The sequence below is a fragment of the Periplaneta americana genome, chromosome 15 (genome assembly GCF_040183065.1).
Source record: "Periplaneta americana isolate PAMFEO1 chromosome 15, P.americana_PAMFEO1_priV1, whole genome shotgun sequence".
Classification (NCBI taxonomy): domain Eukaryota; kingdom Metazoa; phylum Arthropoda; class Insecta; order Blattodea; family Blattidae; genus Periplaneta; species Periplaneta americana.
In genome coordinates this window covers 117,571,086-117,589,755 of record NC_091131.1, presented here as the reverse complement: position 1 = coordinate 117,589,755, position 18,670 = coordinate 117,571,086, and the positions used below count along the sequence as shown (strand labels likewise).

Here is an 18,670-nt window from a genome sequence, read left to right as displayed (position 1 = left end):
GGGTATGTTGAGGGTTTTTGAAGGGAATGTGTGTACTGGATGTTGACTCTTGTGGACTCACTTTTTTACTACTCTTTTCACTTTTATTCTTCCAATTTACTACGACAACCTTTACTATTTTCATTTTCTCATGGCACACTAGCAGATCATTCGTGATTGGTTGAAATAGCTGTTCTATAGTGAAAAATTTCAGCTTCCATTAAAAATACACTAATTAAACCTTCTGTCAATAATTAATATTAGAGGAGAAAAATTCGCTCTGGTGCCGGGGATCGAACCCAGGTCCTTGGTTCTACATACCAAATGCTCTCATCGAGCTATGCCGAAGTTCAATCCACAGCACTGGATCGAATCCCTCTCCTCCAGTGTTTTTCCCTTTGTGGCCTGACTCCAAGTCATTCGATCGGTGCTGTGAATTCAACTTCGGCATAGCTCAATGGTGAGAGTAATTGGTACGTAGAACCAAGGATCTGGGTTCGATCCCCAGCACCGGAGCAAATTTTTCTCCTCTAATATTAATCGTGACCATAACAGATGTATTCTGTAGGACCAAAAAATAATAATCTTTACGTAGATTCTTCTGTCAATAGGTTCTTGTAAAGTATCACATTTTAATCTGGATTTCAATAATGAAATTAAATTATTTTGTATGATTAACCACTGATTCTTTATTATGACAGTGCTTTATAAGCTGTACAATGACATTATCTACATCGAATATCAATCAGTCCAGTCAATTGCACGGAAAAGTAATATAAACACAATAGTACTGAAAATCACACTGACAAACCAGCATTATAATAAACATCTAAATTAATTTCTAAAAGTACAGTACATGTCCAGTCCCAATACAAAACATTCCTTTCCATTAGCCCTAAACAGTGTAAGTCTGGCACCAACAACTTGAAATGCACTATGGCGCACAGCACATCAATTCTAACAAGACAGTATCTGAAACAAAAGAAACATGTTATTGAGATTTATTTCAGAATACATGAAAAGGAAATACACACATATTCACATCCAAAACTAGTGTCCATTTTATAATGTAATTTATCAGTTAACTGTAATTAAAACTCAAATTCTAAACATGTAAGGCTAAAGAGAGATTTACCAGATGATCAACTTTTAAAAGAGAAACTCTTTGACATAACGTGATGTATATGTGTGGTTTTTGTTCATGTGGGTGCTGTTTTAAACTTCTGGAATCCACAATTAGGCTAGCTGTAAGGCATTTAGACGAAATGTATGCATAACCTACAAGTTAACTACTACACTGTACAGTATTAGTAGAGATTTTGAGGTTTCGTGTTACTGTATTTCCATTTATTTTAAGACTTTTTTTATTTAAAAAATTTACAAATTACATTTAATTTAATTTGTATGTATAGTTCATAGATGACACATTACTGACAACAATAATCACTAATTTTCAATGAAATGAACTTTGAATCTATTTCCATTCTACATTAGCATTGTGGCATCAAATACATTTAAACACTGAAAATTCTTGGTACCAACCAACTAGCTTATTTTCTCGAACACTCCACACACTTTTTTTTCCCTCCGAAATATACAAGTAAAATATATGGGTGCACAGATTATTCGAAATAAAGTTGGTAACATTGCCTCATTTTCCTCCTGTGTAACTCTTAAGGTGGAAGCACATGCCATTATCTTTTCGCACAAGTATTTCAACTGTTAACATTGTTAAATGGTGTTTGAATTAGCAGTATGCTAGATGTGTCAGAATCAAGTTCAAGTGTGATAAGTAGAGGGCGGATCTGTGTGCGTTGTTCCTCAAGGTTAGTATGCATGGACTGTGTTGCTACTGCTCACATTGCGTCTAACTGTTTCATTTTCTAACCACACACAGATCAGCCCTCTAGTGATAAAATGTATAGCTTGTGCATCTTATATTTTAAATTCTTAAAATGAGTACCACTAATGGTATGAGATTGAGAGCTTTTACTTGTAGCGAATAACTTAAAATTATCAAAGATGTGGAGGAACATGGAAATTGTGCTACAGCCTGTAATTTGATGTAAGTGAAAGTTGCACCAGAAACTGGAGGATCCTGTTCCAGGATAAAATTTATCGTTAACTGAATTTTATTTGTGTTTAACTGCTTTAATTTGTCATGAACACATTAGTTGAAACTGTTTTTATTTCATTTATTTATTTATTTATTTTTTTTTTTTGGGCCTTTCAAAAGTGAGATGTGCGACTTATTTAAGGACATTCGAGAAAATACGATATTGATATATTTGATTACTGCATTATAGACATGCGTCATTTCAGCCACTGGACTACCACATTCGGATTCCTTTTTTGTTTCAGAAATTCTTTCAGTTTCAGAGCTTTGAAGTTTTAGTTATGTATTTGTTATGTAACTAGCAAAATATCTTGCAGAATCGAAATTATTTCTACAAGTACTGTAAGCTGTTTTTTCTAGCTCTAAAATGTTATGAGTGCTGGACTTAAGAGGGAGAGGGAAGATGATCAGTAATGTCACAAAAAAGTAAACATTAACACTAATTTTGTAGCCATTGTCCTGAGTGGTTAAGTTGCAAGGTCATCGAAAGGGGGAAAATCATGTCAATTATTTAACGAGGTCCTTTTCTTTATTTCGACAGTTGTATAATATTACATAGACGTCCAATTAGAAAATATTATTAGGAAAAAACTAAGATTGGCCTAACAGTCCTGCAACTACCCTTTACAGAGAAATAGATGGAGGAAAGCAGGATGCGACATAATCAAATGGACACACGATATAATAACTTTATGGTACATGTTATGCTGTCATTATAGAAGTCATGTTGTTTTATTTGGTATTGTAATATTTTATGGCACTGGTACAAATGTGGCATATTATGAACGATTTTCACTAACGATTATAGTTATTTATGGTACTTGTGAGGTAAGTGTATCTTTATTACGCAAATGGAAAGATTTAAGCAAGAGGCTGATGCCTCATGCTTAAATTACACGAGCGCAATGAAGATCATGCTCATAAGTACCATACGTAATTTTATCCATGACCATAACAAAAAATTTTGTCTTATAAAAGAAAATACAGTGGAACCTCGTTAATCCGGACCAATTGGGGCTGAGAATTGTCCGGATTAGCAAAAGTCCGGATTAACAGAAATAAGAGAAAAAATTATATTCCCTGACTAAGAACAAAAAATTGTATACACTAATAACATAATAAAGAACAGTACCTGTGTAATTATTAAAAGTTATCCATTATACTGTTGTTACTTTGGTTTAAAAAAACTGTCAATTTTCTTTTGAGGTTTCTCGCACATTTCTTTCACTACAAGTTCACGCAGGTGCCTCATGTGACAGTAGTAGGCAGATATTTGTTTATTGTCACTTCGTTGAATGAAATTAATCACTGAATTCAAATGTTCTTTCACCTCACTTAATTTCATTTTTGGCAGTTCCATATCTGGATCCTCATCTTCAGATTCATAGTCTCGATCGTCGTTTACGCTATCCACTATTTCGTCTTCATTCATTATGTGGTAGCCAGGATCACCTTCATCATTGTCTAACCAGTCCTCAATCTCTTCTACTGTGACGGATTTTTCACCACCCCTTACGAGTGCTTCATGATAGTCCTTTAATTCAATGCCTTTGCTCTCGAGTTCAACACTGTTGTCACACAAAATTTTATTCCATGCATTGGCCAAAGTAGAAGGTGCTATATCTTTCACTGCAGCCGCAAAATTGAAAATCATAGACCTGAAGTTGTATGACTTGATATTTTGCAGTGTTTTTTCTGCTCTTCTGTCTTCGCCATCTGTAGATTCTTCAACTTCAAAGACTTCAGACAGAAATCTCTTTCTATACAACCTCTTTGCAGTATAGATGACGCCTTGGTCCATTGGTTGCATTAGCGATGTTGTATTGGGAGGTAAGAATAGACATCTGATTTTACCGTCTGCACTACAAAGCTTTTTTTCATCGGGATGAGCAGGTGCATTATCCAATAAGATTATGGCTTTCACTTCAGTATTTGACTTATCCATTTGATGTCTTCTTATTTCTGGCACAGCGTAGTTATGGAACCAATCAGATGTGATATTTGCTGTGAACCAAGCATTTTTAGAATGGTAGTAATGGACAGGCAAATTAGACATAATATTTTTAATAGCCCTTGGCTGTTTACTCTTGCCTACAATGACAGTCTTTAGGATATGGCTTCCATCGGCGTTAGCACACAACAATGCAGAGACACGTTCTTTACTGATCTTGCGACCAGGTGTATTTCTTATGGATTTTGATGCTTGTGTATTATCAGGCAGAGCGCGCCAACACAGGCCTGTTTTGTCGGCATTATACACCTGATTTAAACCTAACCCTTCTTCCTTCATGATAGAATGCAGTTTTTTCTTGAATGGCTCTACAGCACTTGCATCTGCACTTAGACTCTCCCCACACATTTTTCTGTTCACTATGTTGTGGCGTTTGCGAAATCTAAACAGCCAGCCGGCACTAGCCGTAAACCCATTTACACCAAGTTGTTTTGCCAGGCGTTCGGCTGCAGCTTGAATTTCTACTCCTCTCACTGCTATTCCACTTGCACGAAATTGTTCGTACCACTTGTACACTGCATCGTCCAAGTTTTGGTCCACTGGCACCCGCATTCGCTTAACTCGACAAGTTTCTTTATCCACATTACACTTCAAAGCAAATGACAACAGTTCACTTTTTTTCTTTCGTATATCGGAAACTGTTTGTTTAGCAATTCCGTACTCTGCACAAACACTGGCAACAGCGGCACCATTTTCAAGATTTTCAATGATCTTTAATTTCTCATGCAAAGATATAGTTTTATGTTTTCGCTTTCCGGACGAAGCAGCTGGTTTACTGAATGACATTGTCCACCTTGAATTGATTCACCAATTTAAATTAACACTGTATAAAAGAGAGAATACTGTACAGTACTGCTGTAGTGTTAAACTGAGTCGAAGTCTTACAGGGTTTGTAATAGCACAAGGGTGGAGGGTGAAAGTTGCATTCCAGGCGGATGAGGGTGGCAGTGATGGTCAAGAACAAGGTCATTGGATACATTACAACTCTGGAAATACGAATATAGTATGCCGAAACTTAAGCTGCGCCATGCGAGAATATTTTCATTTATTTTCCACTTTTTTTTCAACAAATATAATTTTTTAAGAATACTTGTCCGGATTAAGCGATATCCGGTTTAACGAGGTCCGGATTAACGAGGTTTTACTGTATGTTGAAAATAAGTTTTCATATAATCAGATATCATGGCATGGATTTTAGAACCGATACGTGTACTAGATAGGTCATGATGTAGGAGGCCATGAATAGTGAAGAATGTTATCTAAGGCGTTGGATAAATAACAAATTATAATTATATAATTTTAATATATATTTTTTTCATTTTAAACGTGTATTTTCATCTTTTTGAAGTTTCAGGGATTATTTAGAAGCATTCACGGGACTAATGTGATTAAAATAATTTCACATTTTACTTCTGTAAACTTAAGAGGAATATTAAAACGTAATTAATCATCATATCTGTTTAGCTCAGTTGACTAAGGCGTGTTGTTATTAAATCCTATAAAACCCAACTTCGCAGGTTCAAGTCTCCTCACATCCCAAAAGGTAAATTATTACAAAATTAAAAAAAAAATAAATAAATAAATAAATATTAGATATGGATGCAATGCACAAATTACGATGTAGTAGTATTAGTAGACAGAGAAAGCAGAAAGAGATTGAGTGTATGGAGATTTAAGAAATGGTAATAAAAAGTAGAGGTGTGACATCTAGTAACTTCTTGAGTAATAGTTGAATGGAAAAATATAGGTGTGTGCCCAGGTACTAGGCAAATACCAATGAACTGTGAGGTAAAGTTTAAATTGTGAGGTAAAGTCTTTATTTCACTAGTGAAATAAAGTAATCTTGAATAAAAGTCTACTTTACAAACGCAAAAGTATTTAGTAAACACATGTTTTTTGTTAAGGTCATGGATAAAGACTGTTTATATCGCTGGTGTCGAAAAAAAAAATTTAAATCACTCTCTCCTTGACAACCAACATATCAACGACAATAAAATCCATATATTCATTCATCACTTCTTCACAACTTAAACATTACCAAGAAAAGGCATACAATAAATTTAAAATTAAAATGTTCTGGTTTAGTAAAGATCACCCTCAGCTTTGCCTCATAAGCTAAACTTTCCACTCGCAGATAAAATCTAATTTACTCTCTTACACCAGAGTATATAAGAAGTAATTTGATCTACTGACTGGGTCTCCTTTAAGGGGACTATGAAGAGTATATTGGAAGTGGAACCTCAAAAGGCTATAAATAACGAGGCAGATAGAGAGTTGGTAGTAAATCATGTACAGAAGTCTCTTATTTCTTCCTATGAAGAAAACTGCCCCTTAAAGAAAATATCCTGTGGAACTCTCTTTTGAAAGCCCAGTGAAGTGGAGCCAGACAACTCTTTAACAGGGCCAGTCATATTAACAATTTAACTAGCTATGAACTACATAAAGAGGCCTAATGGAAACATAAAAAGGGGACAAAGAGGGCTCCCAAAGAGATTTGGAGGAAATTCTACAACTCCATTAATGACCTACCAGAAATGGCTAGATTAAACAAGGCTCTCTTGCGAGACTTAAGAATAAAACTGGAATCATTACAGGCTCTATCTGGTGTAATCACACAATCAGAGAGGGAAACCTTGAAACTTCTTCTAAAGGCCCACTTTCCCAGTTCAACTGAACTCAGATAGGAATCATCTCAGTATATGTCCATAGGGGCCACGGAAGGCTGAAGAGATTGTCACTCAAAGAAAGATAGAATGTGGAATTAATTCCTCTGCCCCTTCAAGAGTGCACATATGGATGGAATATTCCAGTTCTACTGCAAAAAGGACAAGAAATCCCTTCTCCTTACCTAACAGAATTTTCAAATCTTGTCTCACTATGAGATATGTTTCTACTTATGGCTGGAAGTCAAGGTCATGTTTATTCCTATTAGGTCTAAGGACTTTCGTCCCATCACTCTGTCATTTTTATTAAAGGCTTTAGAAATACTTGTTTTTATTAAAAGCTTTAGAAAGACTGGTGGATAAAAATATAAGAGAGGGAGTGATTGTTGAAAAACCCCTATTTCCTATCCAATATGCATACCAGGCTGGGAAGTCTGCTGATACAGTACTTCACCAACTAGTGGTTAGACTGGAGAAAGTATTGGCCTTAGGGACATTCATTCCTGGACATAGAAACTTTAAATAATACATCCTTTGACTCCATTTGTTAAGCACCAACAGAAAGGGGGTTTCCTCCATAGTCAACAGATGGATTTAATAAGTTTTTTTAGTAGGTTATTTTACGACGCTTTATCAACATCTAAGGTTATTTAGCGTCTGAGTGAGATGAAGGTGATAATGCTGGTGAAATGAGTCCGGGGTCCAACACCGAAAGTTACCCAGCATAATAGGTCTTACAGGGAAAATTGGTTACACCAGCTCTATGTATCGATACCATGACAGTTGTGGCCAAAGACTACCCATAAGGTGAAGTACTTTCCTCTCTCCTATGATATCTAGTAATTGGTCAACTAATCATCAGGCTCGATGAAGAGGGAATAAGTGCGCAAATATGCAGATGATATCTGCTTATCAGTCATCAGCAAGTATGCTAACACAGTAGCAGATTCTACTCAGCAAGTGCTAGCTTTCAGGTATAGCACCCTATAAAGCCGATTTGTATAATACATGTTTACTGTTTGTTAACAGAAAACCACAAATTTAAGTCACACAGTATGTGTGCACTTCTCAATGCTGGGCTCTGATATTCTGTCAACCCATTTGAGGTATGTGGATATAAGAAGAATAACTGAGCCGAGATCTGGTACAGTTCTGGGTAGCTCAGTTGGTAGAGCACTGATGTGCTTAGCCAAACATCCCGGGTTTGATACCCGGCCCTGGAACAATTTTTTCCATGAAATTATTTAAGTCTTTCCTTGTTTGTAAAGAATTAAATACGAAAACATATTATTGAAAAATAGTATCAAATTGGCGAGAGAGTGAAAAGAGAAGTACTACAAGAAATCTATTTTTTCCCAACAGTTCAAGATAAATTATCTTCTAAGTTATCTAAAATGAAGTTTTAATCTAATATTTTTTTAAGGGAAAATTTGGCGAATATATTCAAAGATTTCACATTTTAAATAATGCAAATTGTAAAAGTGGAGAAGAGCATCAGTCTGTCAGACATCTTTTGTTCGACTGCCCCTTGTTCTTGTATAAAAGCTACATGTTGACTTCACACTTAAATAAGTTCAACTCGTGACTATTCAGCACCACTTAACTGTATATTTGTTGTTGTTTTCTAATGCCAGGCGTTTGACAACAAAGTCATTTGACCTCTTGTAAACCAATATTTTTCAAAGATATTATCATGGTCAGCCAATGAAGCACAGACTTTGAGGCGTTCCGAATTCAATGCTTGGTTTGAGTTGCACATTGGGCAGTTAGGGGACTGATATATTCCAATTCTATGCAGGTGTTTGGCCAAACAGTCATGGCCTGTTGCCAATCTAAATGCAGCTACAGACGATTTTCGTGGTAAATCAGGAATTAACTGTGGACTGTGATGCAGAGAGTTCCATTTTTTCCCTTGGGATTGTGTTATCAAATTTTGTTTGTTGAAGTCTAAGAATGTAGATTTAATAAATCTTTTCACAGAGTAATACCGTAGATTTAGTAACAGATCTGTAAGTATGAGGTGCTGCCCTTCTTTGCTAAAGCATCCGCATTCTCGTTTCCCAGGATTCCACAATGGGATGGTATCCATTGGAATACAATTCTTTTATTGAGTGTTATTAATTGAGAGAACATTTTAGTTATTTCTGCTGTTTGAGATAAAGATGTATGTCTACAGACTATTGATAGAATAGCTGCTTTGGAGTCTGACAAAATAACTGCATTCTTAAATTTATTGATGTGGCATAGAAGATTCCTGAGACTTTCATTTATTGCAATGATTTCTCCATCAAAACTTGTTGTTCCATATCCAAGAGATCTATAAAGTGAGAAGAGACAGCATGCAACACCTGCACCGGCACCTTGTTCTCTGGAGATCAAGGATTCATCGATGTATAAATGAAGCCAGTTTTGTGGAGGATACCTAATATTAATTGTCTCTAAAGACAATTGTTTCATTATTTCAGTGTTTACTTCTGATTTCAGTATTTATTCTGTTAAATTTAGATTATACTCTATATTTAATAGAGTTAAAGAGTTTGGCTTAATTTGTAAGTTTTCTTTTAAATTCGGGATATTGATTTTCTGTTTTAATTCTTGAATCATGGATATGAAACTTTTTTAAGTTTTTAATCTACAGAGAGGACTGTATGAATGCCAACTGTTTCCTGGTAATCTGATAAGTTTTTTTTAACCACTGTATAATTTTGTAAATAAGTATAGCTGTAAACATTTTTCATCTCTAGTAAAGAATGTATTTGCTAAATTGTAATGTACTAATATTAACCCAATATATACCCTAAACTGTTAAACTTACAACCCTAATATACCTACAGGTGAAGTAGGATTCTGTATATAACGGATAATAATAATAATACTTACTTACTTACTTACAAATGGCTTTTAAGGAACCCGAAGGTTCATTGCCGCCCTCACATAAGCCAGCCAGCAGTCCCTATCCTGTGCAAGATTAATCCAGTCTCTATTATCATAACCCACCTCCCTCAAATCCATTTTAATATTATCCTCCCATCTACGTCTCGGCCTCCCCAAAGGTCTTTTCCCCTCTGGTCTCCCAACTAACACTCTATATGCATTTCTGGATTCACCCATATGTGCTACATGCTCTGCCCATCTCAAACGTCTGGATTTAATGTTCCTAATTATGTCAGGTGAAGAATACAATGCGTGCAGTTATGTGTTGTGCAACTTTCTCCATTCTCCTGTAACTTCATCCCGCTTAGCCCCAAATATTTTCCTAAGAACCTTATTCTCAAACACCCTTAACCTATGTTCCTCTCTCAGAGTGAGAGTCCAAGTTTCACAACCATACAGAAGAGCCGGTAATATAACTGTTTTATAAATTCTAACTTTCAGATTTTTGGACAGCAGACTGGATGATAAGAGCTTCTCAACCGAATAATAACACGCATTTCCCATATTTATTCTGCGTTTAATTTCCTCCCGAGTGTCATTTATATTTGTTACTGTTGCTCCAAGATATTTGAATTTTTCCACCTCTTCGAAGGATAAATCTGCAATTTTTATATTTCCATTTCGTACAATATTCTGGTCACGAGACATAATCATATACTTTGTCTTTTCGGGATTTACTTCCAAACCGATCGCTTTACTTGCTTCAAGTAAAATTTCCGTGCTTTCCCTAATCGTTTGTGTATTTTCTCCTAACATATTCACGTCATCCGCATAGACAAGAAGCTGATGTAACTCGTTCAATTCCAAACCCTGCCTGTTATCCTGAACTTTCCTAATGGCATATTCTAGAGCGAAGTTAAAAAGTAAAGGTGATAGTGCATTTCCCTGCTTTAGCCCGCAGTGAATTGGAAAAGCATCAGATAGAAACTGACCTATACGGACTCTGCTGTATGTTTCACTGAGAGACATTTTAATTAATCGAACTAGTTTCTTGGGAATAATAATACAATAATATAATAATAATAATAATAATAATGGTGGATCCAAATGGAATTTGTAGTAGACAAATATGGTGCCTGGTTGGTTTCATGAGGTACTCTCATTATCCAAACCAGCATTCCACCATTTAACCATCATGATCATGAACATGCACTACTGTGTATTTCGCATACTGGTGGTGCTTCAAAGGAAATGTCTATGGCAGTAAAAAGAACTACAGCTTTAGCATATTACTCTTAGATTGTGATGCTTAGAACGACACAAAATCAAGTATCTGCCATTAGGTTAAAAGAAAAATCTCTGTCAATTACAAACATTTGGTAAATTTCCATTCCCATCTTCTCTATTTCGTAAATTTCTTTTAAACATGAGTTTTCAAGTGCCAATCCTGTCATGTTAACTTTGGTCTATTTTCCTCCTTTTGTTGGAATGACCGTTTATAATTTCTTTACGTAATCTTTCTTGTTATAATTTTATCTGAACAAACCCACAATAAGTAACAATAAAAATCAATCAATTTCGACAATGTAAACAATTCAGTAAATATTACACTTCAGGTATTACTTCAAGAACTGTGCTACAAACATGCTCAACATGATCTGTCAGTAGGATGCGTGAATAAACCTTACCAGTCATTCTTCATTCCACTTAGTTCTTGGACTTGTGCTCCATTTCCTTGATTCTCTGCTTATGACGCTGTATTGCCTCTTGGTGTCGTTTTACTTGTTCTTCATGGAAACTAATTTCATCCTTTAAACCATCTTTTAGCTTCTTCAGCTGTTCTTTTTGCTACACAACAGAAAGGAAACTAACATTATTATGAGTTCAGTTTCGCTGTCTTATTAGACATTACATTCCCTAACAGGGTAGTGAGAAAGAAAAGCTTACAGTAACTATGCAAAAACTTTTTTCAAATCTACACATTTTTCTTTTAAACACTGCACTTCATATTAAAGATGAGAGTCATTATTTACAAATTAATATGTTTTAAGATGATAAATATGAAAAAAAAAAAAAATTCTACAGTAAATACTTTTACCTTCATGTACAGTCTCAGAAAAAAGTTTTGTCGCACAGATACTTTATAAGTCCCAGAAAGGAAGCAGTGTGCATGATCAGAGGATGAGCGACCTGGTTCAGAAGAGAACGACTAGTTGGGTAATAAAATTAGTTTTGTTTCATTGTATGACTGATCATGCACACTGCCTCCTTTCTGGGACTTATAAAGCATCTGTGCGACAAAACATTTTTCTAAGACTGTACATGTAGAGTTTATCGATGTTTAGTAAGTTAGAGTCTATTATTAAAAACTTGTGTCTTAACAGTAATAATAAAAGCAATAACAATATACATCAACTGTAAGCATATATTCACAATATAAAATATGCCAAACACAAAATTGTACAACATAAAGTCCACTTGTTAATTTGATACTGAGGTGACATAGAAGAAATTAACACAACAATAAACTAATTAATTATTCTCTAAGCGTTAACATTTGGCATGCCTTTCATTATCGATTTTACTTTTGAAAATACTGCCGAGCATTCCTTTGTCGTGCTGCGCCAATGAGCATGTCGTCACCAGTCAGATTCTGATTTCTGTTATTCTTTAGTGGCACTGTTAAGTCCACATGGAGTCATTCCTATGTTGCCAGATTGCGTCTTGGCTATTATTGACGCTCTGTTTATATAATATACAGTATTAGGCGCATACGATTCTATTGTTTAACAATGAAGGGGAGGGATGTGACAACAATGCGTAACTAGAAACTCCAATCTCTGCTGCTGGTGATAATTATTGAAAGAAAACCCACTTCCCTTTTATCGCTGGCATTAATCTTTACGAAACTTGAATAATAATACAAAGTATTGGTATCAAATAAACAAGCAGACTTTATTCTGGAAGGTAGGAGGAACTTTCCTATGAAGTAATAATTATTTTGAAATGGCGAAAAAATTAAACATTTTACACTAGAAAAGCGAATTCTTTTCCTAGGACATGCTAAATCTTTTACAGATGTTGGTAGTCTCATTTTATTTTTGGTACTATATTAAAAACTCGTTACACCCCATTTTGATTAATATAGGTATTTATATGCTTCAAAATGTGATTAATGGTTAATTCGAAATAATGAAATATGTGATTATTATGTTTCCTACTTGTATACCTGGAACCTCACTAATAAAATTATAATACCATATTTACTCGCAAATAAGATCCTCCCACATAATTCTTTTACGAGTGAAATAAATACAGAGCCTTCAAACAGATGTTCATCCATGAGTGTGCAACTGAGTGTGGCAGCTGGAAGCATGCTGTTTGCTGGTAAAGTCAGATATTCATAGCCCCATAAGTCAAGCACATAGATTACTCATACAATTACTATAATAACTCACTTTTTTTATAAAACATGTTGAAAATGATATTCTTGTGCCACCACACATCTCTAATACTTATTAAGAAAATTTGCATTAACACGCATTAGTGTTTCTTCTGAAATTGCTGCAATTTCACTTCTTATATTGTCTTTCAGTTCTTCCAACATATAAGGGCTATTTGATAATTTCATTTTATTTATTTTTAAGTTCCCCATAAATAGAAATGGCATATGGCATTACAAGAATATCTGTTGTAAGATCTCGAAATAAATGTCTAATAAAAGAACAGCCATGTACTACTTTATTTGTTCGGGAAATGCAGCCACATGATAAAGTGAGTAGAGTAAATTTCTGCAATTAGGTGTTGGATAATGTTAATAATAGATCTGTTGATCCACATTTACTATTATTCTGTTCACGGATGAAGCACAGTTTTATTTACAGTTACGTAGCGACACAGAACAGCAGATACTGGAGTGCAGAAAAACTCAATCTTGTACACGAAATGCCATTGCAAAAAAAAAAAAAATAATAATAAAATAAAAATGGTGTATGGTGCACAGTGAATGCTTACAGAATTATAGGACCTATATTTCTTTTAAATACCGTGAATGAGCAGAGGTTCAGGGATAACATAATCACACTAATCCTAGAAGAATTTTATTATCTGACATTGAATGTACACAGGCATTTTTTCAACAGGACTCTGGTACAGAGCACGCAGTTTCTCTCTTCTTAGCATTAATTACAGAAATTTTTGAAGACAAGGTCATCAGTAAGGGAATATTTTAGCACGCTCCTACTGTATGCAATTTCTATTTATGAGGGAACTTTATAAAATAAATTAAATAAAGTAAACTGAATGAGATAGAAACAAATAGTAAGAATAAAAACATTCGAGATTTATATAAGGGTATAAAGGAATTTAAAAATGGATATCAGGCAAGGGTAAACGTCATCAAGGATGTGAATGGTGACTTGCTTGCAGACTCTCATTCAATCCTGAACAGATGGAAAAACTATTTTGGGCAACTACTAAATATACATAGGCCAAATAGAAATGATTGGGACGAAATTCAAATACAAACTGCTGAGCCATTTATACCTGAACCCACACTTTCTGAAGTCGAAATTGCGATAGAAGATTTGAAAAAGTACAAGTCTCCAGGTATTGATCAAATTCCAGCAGAACTAATACAAGAGGGTGGAAGGGCATTATCTAGCGAAACTTATAAACTTGTACTTGCAATTTGGGAAAAGGAAATTGTACCAGAACAATGAAAGGAGTCCATAATTGTACCTATTTTTAAGAAGGGGGACAAAACTAACTGTAGTAACTTTCGAGGAATATCACTTTTGTTGACGTCGTATAAAATTTTGTCGAATATCCTTTTGAGAAGATTAACTCCATATGTAGATGAAATTATTGGGGATTGTGGTTTTAGGCGTAATAGATCAACTATTGATCAGATGCTTTGTATTCGACAGATATTGGAGAAAAAATGGGAGTATAAGGGTACAGTACATCAGTTATTCATAGATTTCAAAAAGGCATATGACTTGGTTAAGAGAGAAGTTTTATATAATATTCTTATTGAATTTGGTATTCCCAAGAAACTAGTTCGATTAATTAAAACGTGTCTTAGTGAAACTTAAAGCAGAGTCCGTATAGGTCAGTTTCTATCTGATGCTTTTCCAATTCACTGCGGGCTAAAGCAGGAAAATGCACTATCACCTTTACTTTTTGACTTCGCTCTAGAATATGCCATTAGGAAAGTTCAGGATAACAGGCAGGGTTTGGAATTGAACGGGTTACATCAGCTTCTTGCCTATGCAGATGACGTGAATATGTTAGGAGAAAATACACAAACGATTAGGGAAAACACGGAAATTTTACTTGAAGCAAGTAAAGCGATTGGGTTGGAAGTAAATTCCAAAAAGACTAAGTATATGATTATGTCTCGTGACCAGAATATAGTACGAAATGGAACTATAAAAATTGGTGATTTATCCTTCGAAGAGGTGGAAAAATTCAAATATCTTGGAGCAACAGTAACAAACATAAATGACACTCGGGAGGAAATTAAACACAGAGTAAATATGGGAAATGCCTGTTATTATTCAGTTGAGAAGCTTTTGTCATCTAGTCTTCTGTCAAAAAATCTGAAAGTTAGAATTTATGAAACAGTTATATTACTGGTTGTTCTTTATGGTTGTGAAACTTGGACTCTCACTCTGAGAGAGGAACATCTTTGAGAATAAGGTTCTTAGGAAAATATTTGGGGCTAAGAGGGATGAAGTTACGGAGAATGGAGAAAGTTACACAACACAAAGCTGCACGCATTGTATACTTCACCTGACATAGTTAGGACCATAAAATCCAGACGTTTGAGATGGGCAGGACATGTAGCACGTATGGGCAAATCCAGAAATGCATATAGAGTGTTAGTTGGGAGGCCGGAGGGCAAAAGACCTTCGGGGAGGCCGAGACGTAGATGGGAAGATAATATTAAAATGGATTTGAGGGAGGTAGGATATGATGGTAGGGACTGGATTAATCTTGCTCAGGATAGGGACCAATGGCGGGCTTATGTGAGGGCGGCAATGAACCTCCGGGTTCCTTAAAAGCCAGTAAGTAAGTAAATAAGTATATCGGAATAATCCTCATATGCTGGAAGAACTGAGAGACGATATAAGAAGGGAAATTGCAGCATTTTCAGAAGAAGCACTAATGTGTGTTAATGTAAATTTTCTTAAAAGGTGTGAGAGATGTGTGATGGCACAAGGACATCATTTCCAACATCTATGACAAAGGTAGGTGGTTATTGTAAATTGTAATCTATATGAGCAATCTATGTGCTTGAATTAGGGAGCTATAAATATCTAACTCTGATGGCAAACAGCATGTATCCAGCTGCCATGCATGGCTGCACACACACATCTATTTGAGGCTCTGTGTACACACGCGCGCACAATCTTGTACATTGGACGAAATATTACCATTACTCCGTAGACAGTAAGTTAAACAATTTTGTTTCCAAGAAGCTGCATTTCTTATATCTGCTTAAAGACTGAATACTGACCACTAAAGGTAACTCACTCTTCCCTTTCCTAAGCTCATTTCTAGCAAGTGACTCTTAACTCTCCCCTGCACTGTTGGTATATGTTTTGGTTTATAATTTTTTTTTACTATGATAATTAAAAATTAAATGTCTTGCAATATATTTTTAAAATGTTGTATGCTTATATATTATTTCACGTTTTCTTCATCATCATCATCATCATCATCTTCATCATCCAAAACATGTATTAGACGAGATAGTCTGTTACGGTATTTTATGTTTTAACCATACTAATTTTTAGATAGGCCTATGCACATATAGGATTATCTTCAATTTTTTCGGTATTGAAAATCGAGTAAATACAGTGTTATGAGTAAACCAGTGCAAAAGATGCAATTTAAATACGAATGGCAACAAAAGAAAGGCTACAATGTCATCCAATTTGTCCTCTGTGTATAGGCAACTCATGGACATGATGCATGTGTCATTTGAGGAAATAAGTGTATTATTTTATTACAGAATGGCTTAACTAACCAAACACTTCACCCAAAACAAATATATATTTATTGACCTGGCCTAATGAGACTCGATATAAAAAACACACTTGATTATTGTGTGATTCGTGTCATTATATACACAAATCCTCTTGAAACATACCTTTAAAATAAATTATAATTTTATTTTTAGTACAAAAACTGACTTTTATTGATTGCTTTCCAAATATTATTACAATACACAACAAATGACACTACAACTTACTGAAGGTAAACGATTTTCGTTTATTTGCTACCATGCTTTTGTATGAGGAGAAACATTTTCCACATCTGTTAGTTTGTCAATGAATCCTCTCTCGAAATGTCACTGATTCTACAAAGTTTATAATATCCACAATTTTATTTCCAGATATTATTTTGCCAGATTATACTTGGTTCAGTTCCTTTAAAACATTTTTCATCAAGACAATCTAATAAGCCAATTTTGCACCAGACTTTCCGAAAGCTGTAATACAATCAAGAAGAACCCATAATTTAATTCAATATATTCTAGTTCTAGCTTAATTTTGATATCACTCACTAGTGCTTGGGTTATTCTTATTGCAGTTGCATCTATTCTGTCAAATGATGATCACTTTTTGTACTTGCTTGAAATGTTTATAATAATATCTGTAGGCTTTCGGGGACAGAGGAAGAGACAGACAAGAGTGTTCCTTCTTGAATGTTGTAATGCAGGCAGGTGCTTTGACAGACTTTTTTGAGAGTTGCAGTAAGTTTGTCAACATCAGAAAACAGATTTCTAATTATGTTTTGCAATACGATAACAGGCATGGGCAAGACATGTTGCATGAATCATACTTAGGTACTTGAGTTTTAGATAATTACTATCTTTTATCAAGTACTGGTATGTGACAGCATGTGTCAGAAATCAGATAATTTTTTATACTCCAAACTTGAAAGACACAGTAATGTCAAAGCATTTTCAAACACTATACATACTGTACTGTAGTTTACCACATCTACTGTTTCGCAAGTAAGAAGAAATGGTCCATTAGGGCTTTTCATATGTACTACACTGACAATAACAATAACCACATGGTGACCAACCAAATCTGTTGTCTCATCAACAGACACCCAATGTTATTACCTTTTTTAATTTACTTTTTATGTCATCAATGCAGTTGTCTTAACTTTATGTCCTGTGCAATGTTGACGGATATTAAATTGATTTTCCAGTTTTATTCTCCAAGAAATTGCACAATGTTTTGTTGTTAAACTTCTAAAGGGAAATATCTGCTGCTGAAAACGCATCACACATTTCTTCATAGAAAACTTGGTTGTGCAAAGAACTGTAATCCTGCTCACATATTTTTTCACGTTTCAGGTCTGTAAGGGCATGCTTGTGTTTATTCCTACTTACATACTGTATTAACTGAAAGTGATAATTCACACAGTTTGCATATCTTGTCTCAATCATGGCAAAAAAAAAAAAACATTTTCACCATATTCGGAAATAAGTGTGACTTCTCTCAATATAATTCTCTTTTCTATTGGCATTTTTATCACAACAGACATGTCACTAGAAACTCTATACTGCTGAAGTTTTCTTGATAGCACTGTACATGTCGCTTGCAGTCTTCATGTGCATTGGACGTTATAACATCTGCTTTTGCACAAGGAATATTCTGTGCAAGTTAAAACCCTTGGCCCACTGCCATGCTGTCTTTCATGGGATCATTTGCACTGCTCTAATTATGAGTCATGCATCCAGGCCTGGGCCACAAGAGTGATGATCATTCATGTTTGGGGATACACAGTCTTCTTAATCTATGTTCATAATGAATTATTGAAGAGTTGATCGTGGCTAGAGTGAGTGAGCACTTCTGTATTTAATTTATTTCTTATATCAGTACTGAATCATTGGTAATTATAAAGATACGATGGAAAGGTATGTCATCGATGACGTCACAAGGTAGTTATAATACTTATACACCACCATGTTTTTTTTTAATTCACAATTTGATTATATAT

General features: G+C 34.9%; 1 protein-coding gene across 2 annotated transcripts in view; it reads right to left on the bottom strand.

Annotated features, from left to right (window-relative positions):
• Positions 1 to 640: 640 nt before the first annotated feature.
• Positions 641 to 18,670, bottom strand: part of LOC138715287 (tigger transposable element-derived protein 6-like) — a 47,625-nt gene continuing 29,595 nt past the window's right edge. Inside the window, exons 5-6 of one of the 2 annotated variants that reach the window (XM_069848044.1) lie at positions 11,332 to 11,491; positions 641 to 951 (exon numbers count right to left, since the gene is read on the bottom strand). In XM_069848044.1, coding sequence (XP_069704145.1) covers positions 11,351 to 11,491 — 141 coding nt within the window. In that variant the 3' untranslated portion in view covers positions 641 to 951; positions 11,332 to 11,350. The remainder of the gene's footprint in view (positions 952 to 11,331; positions 11,492 to 18,670) is intronic. The other variant, XM_069848045.1, reaches the window with a different exon arrangement.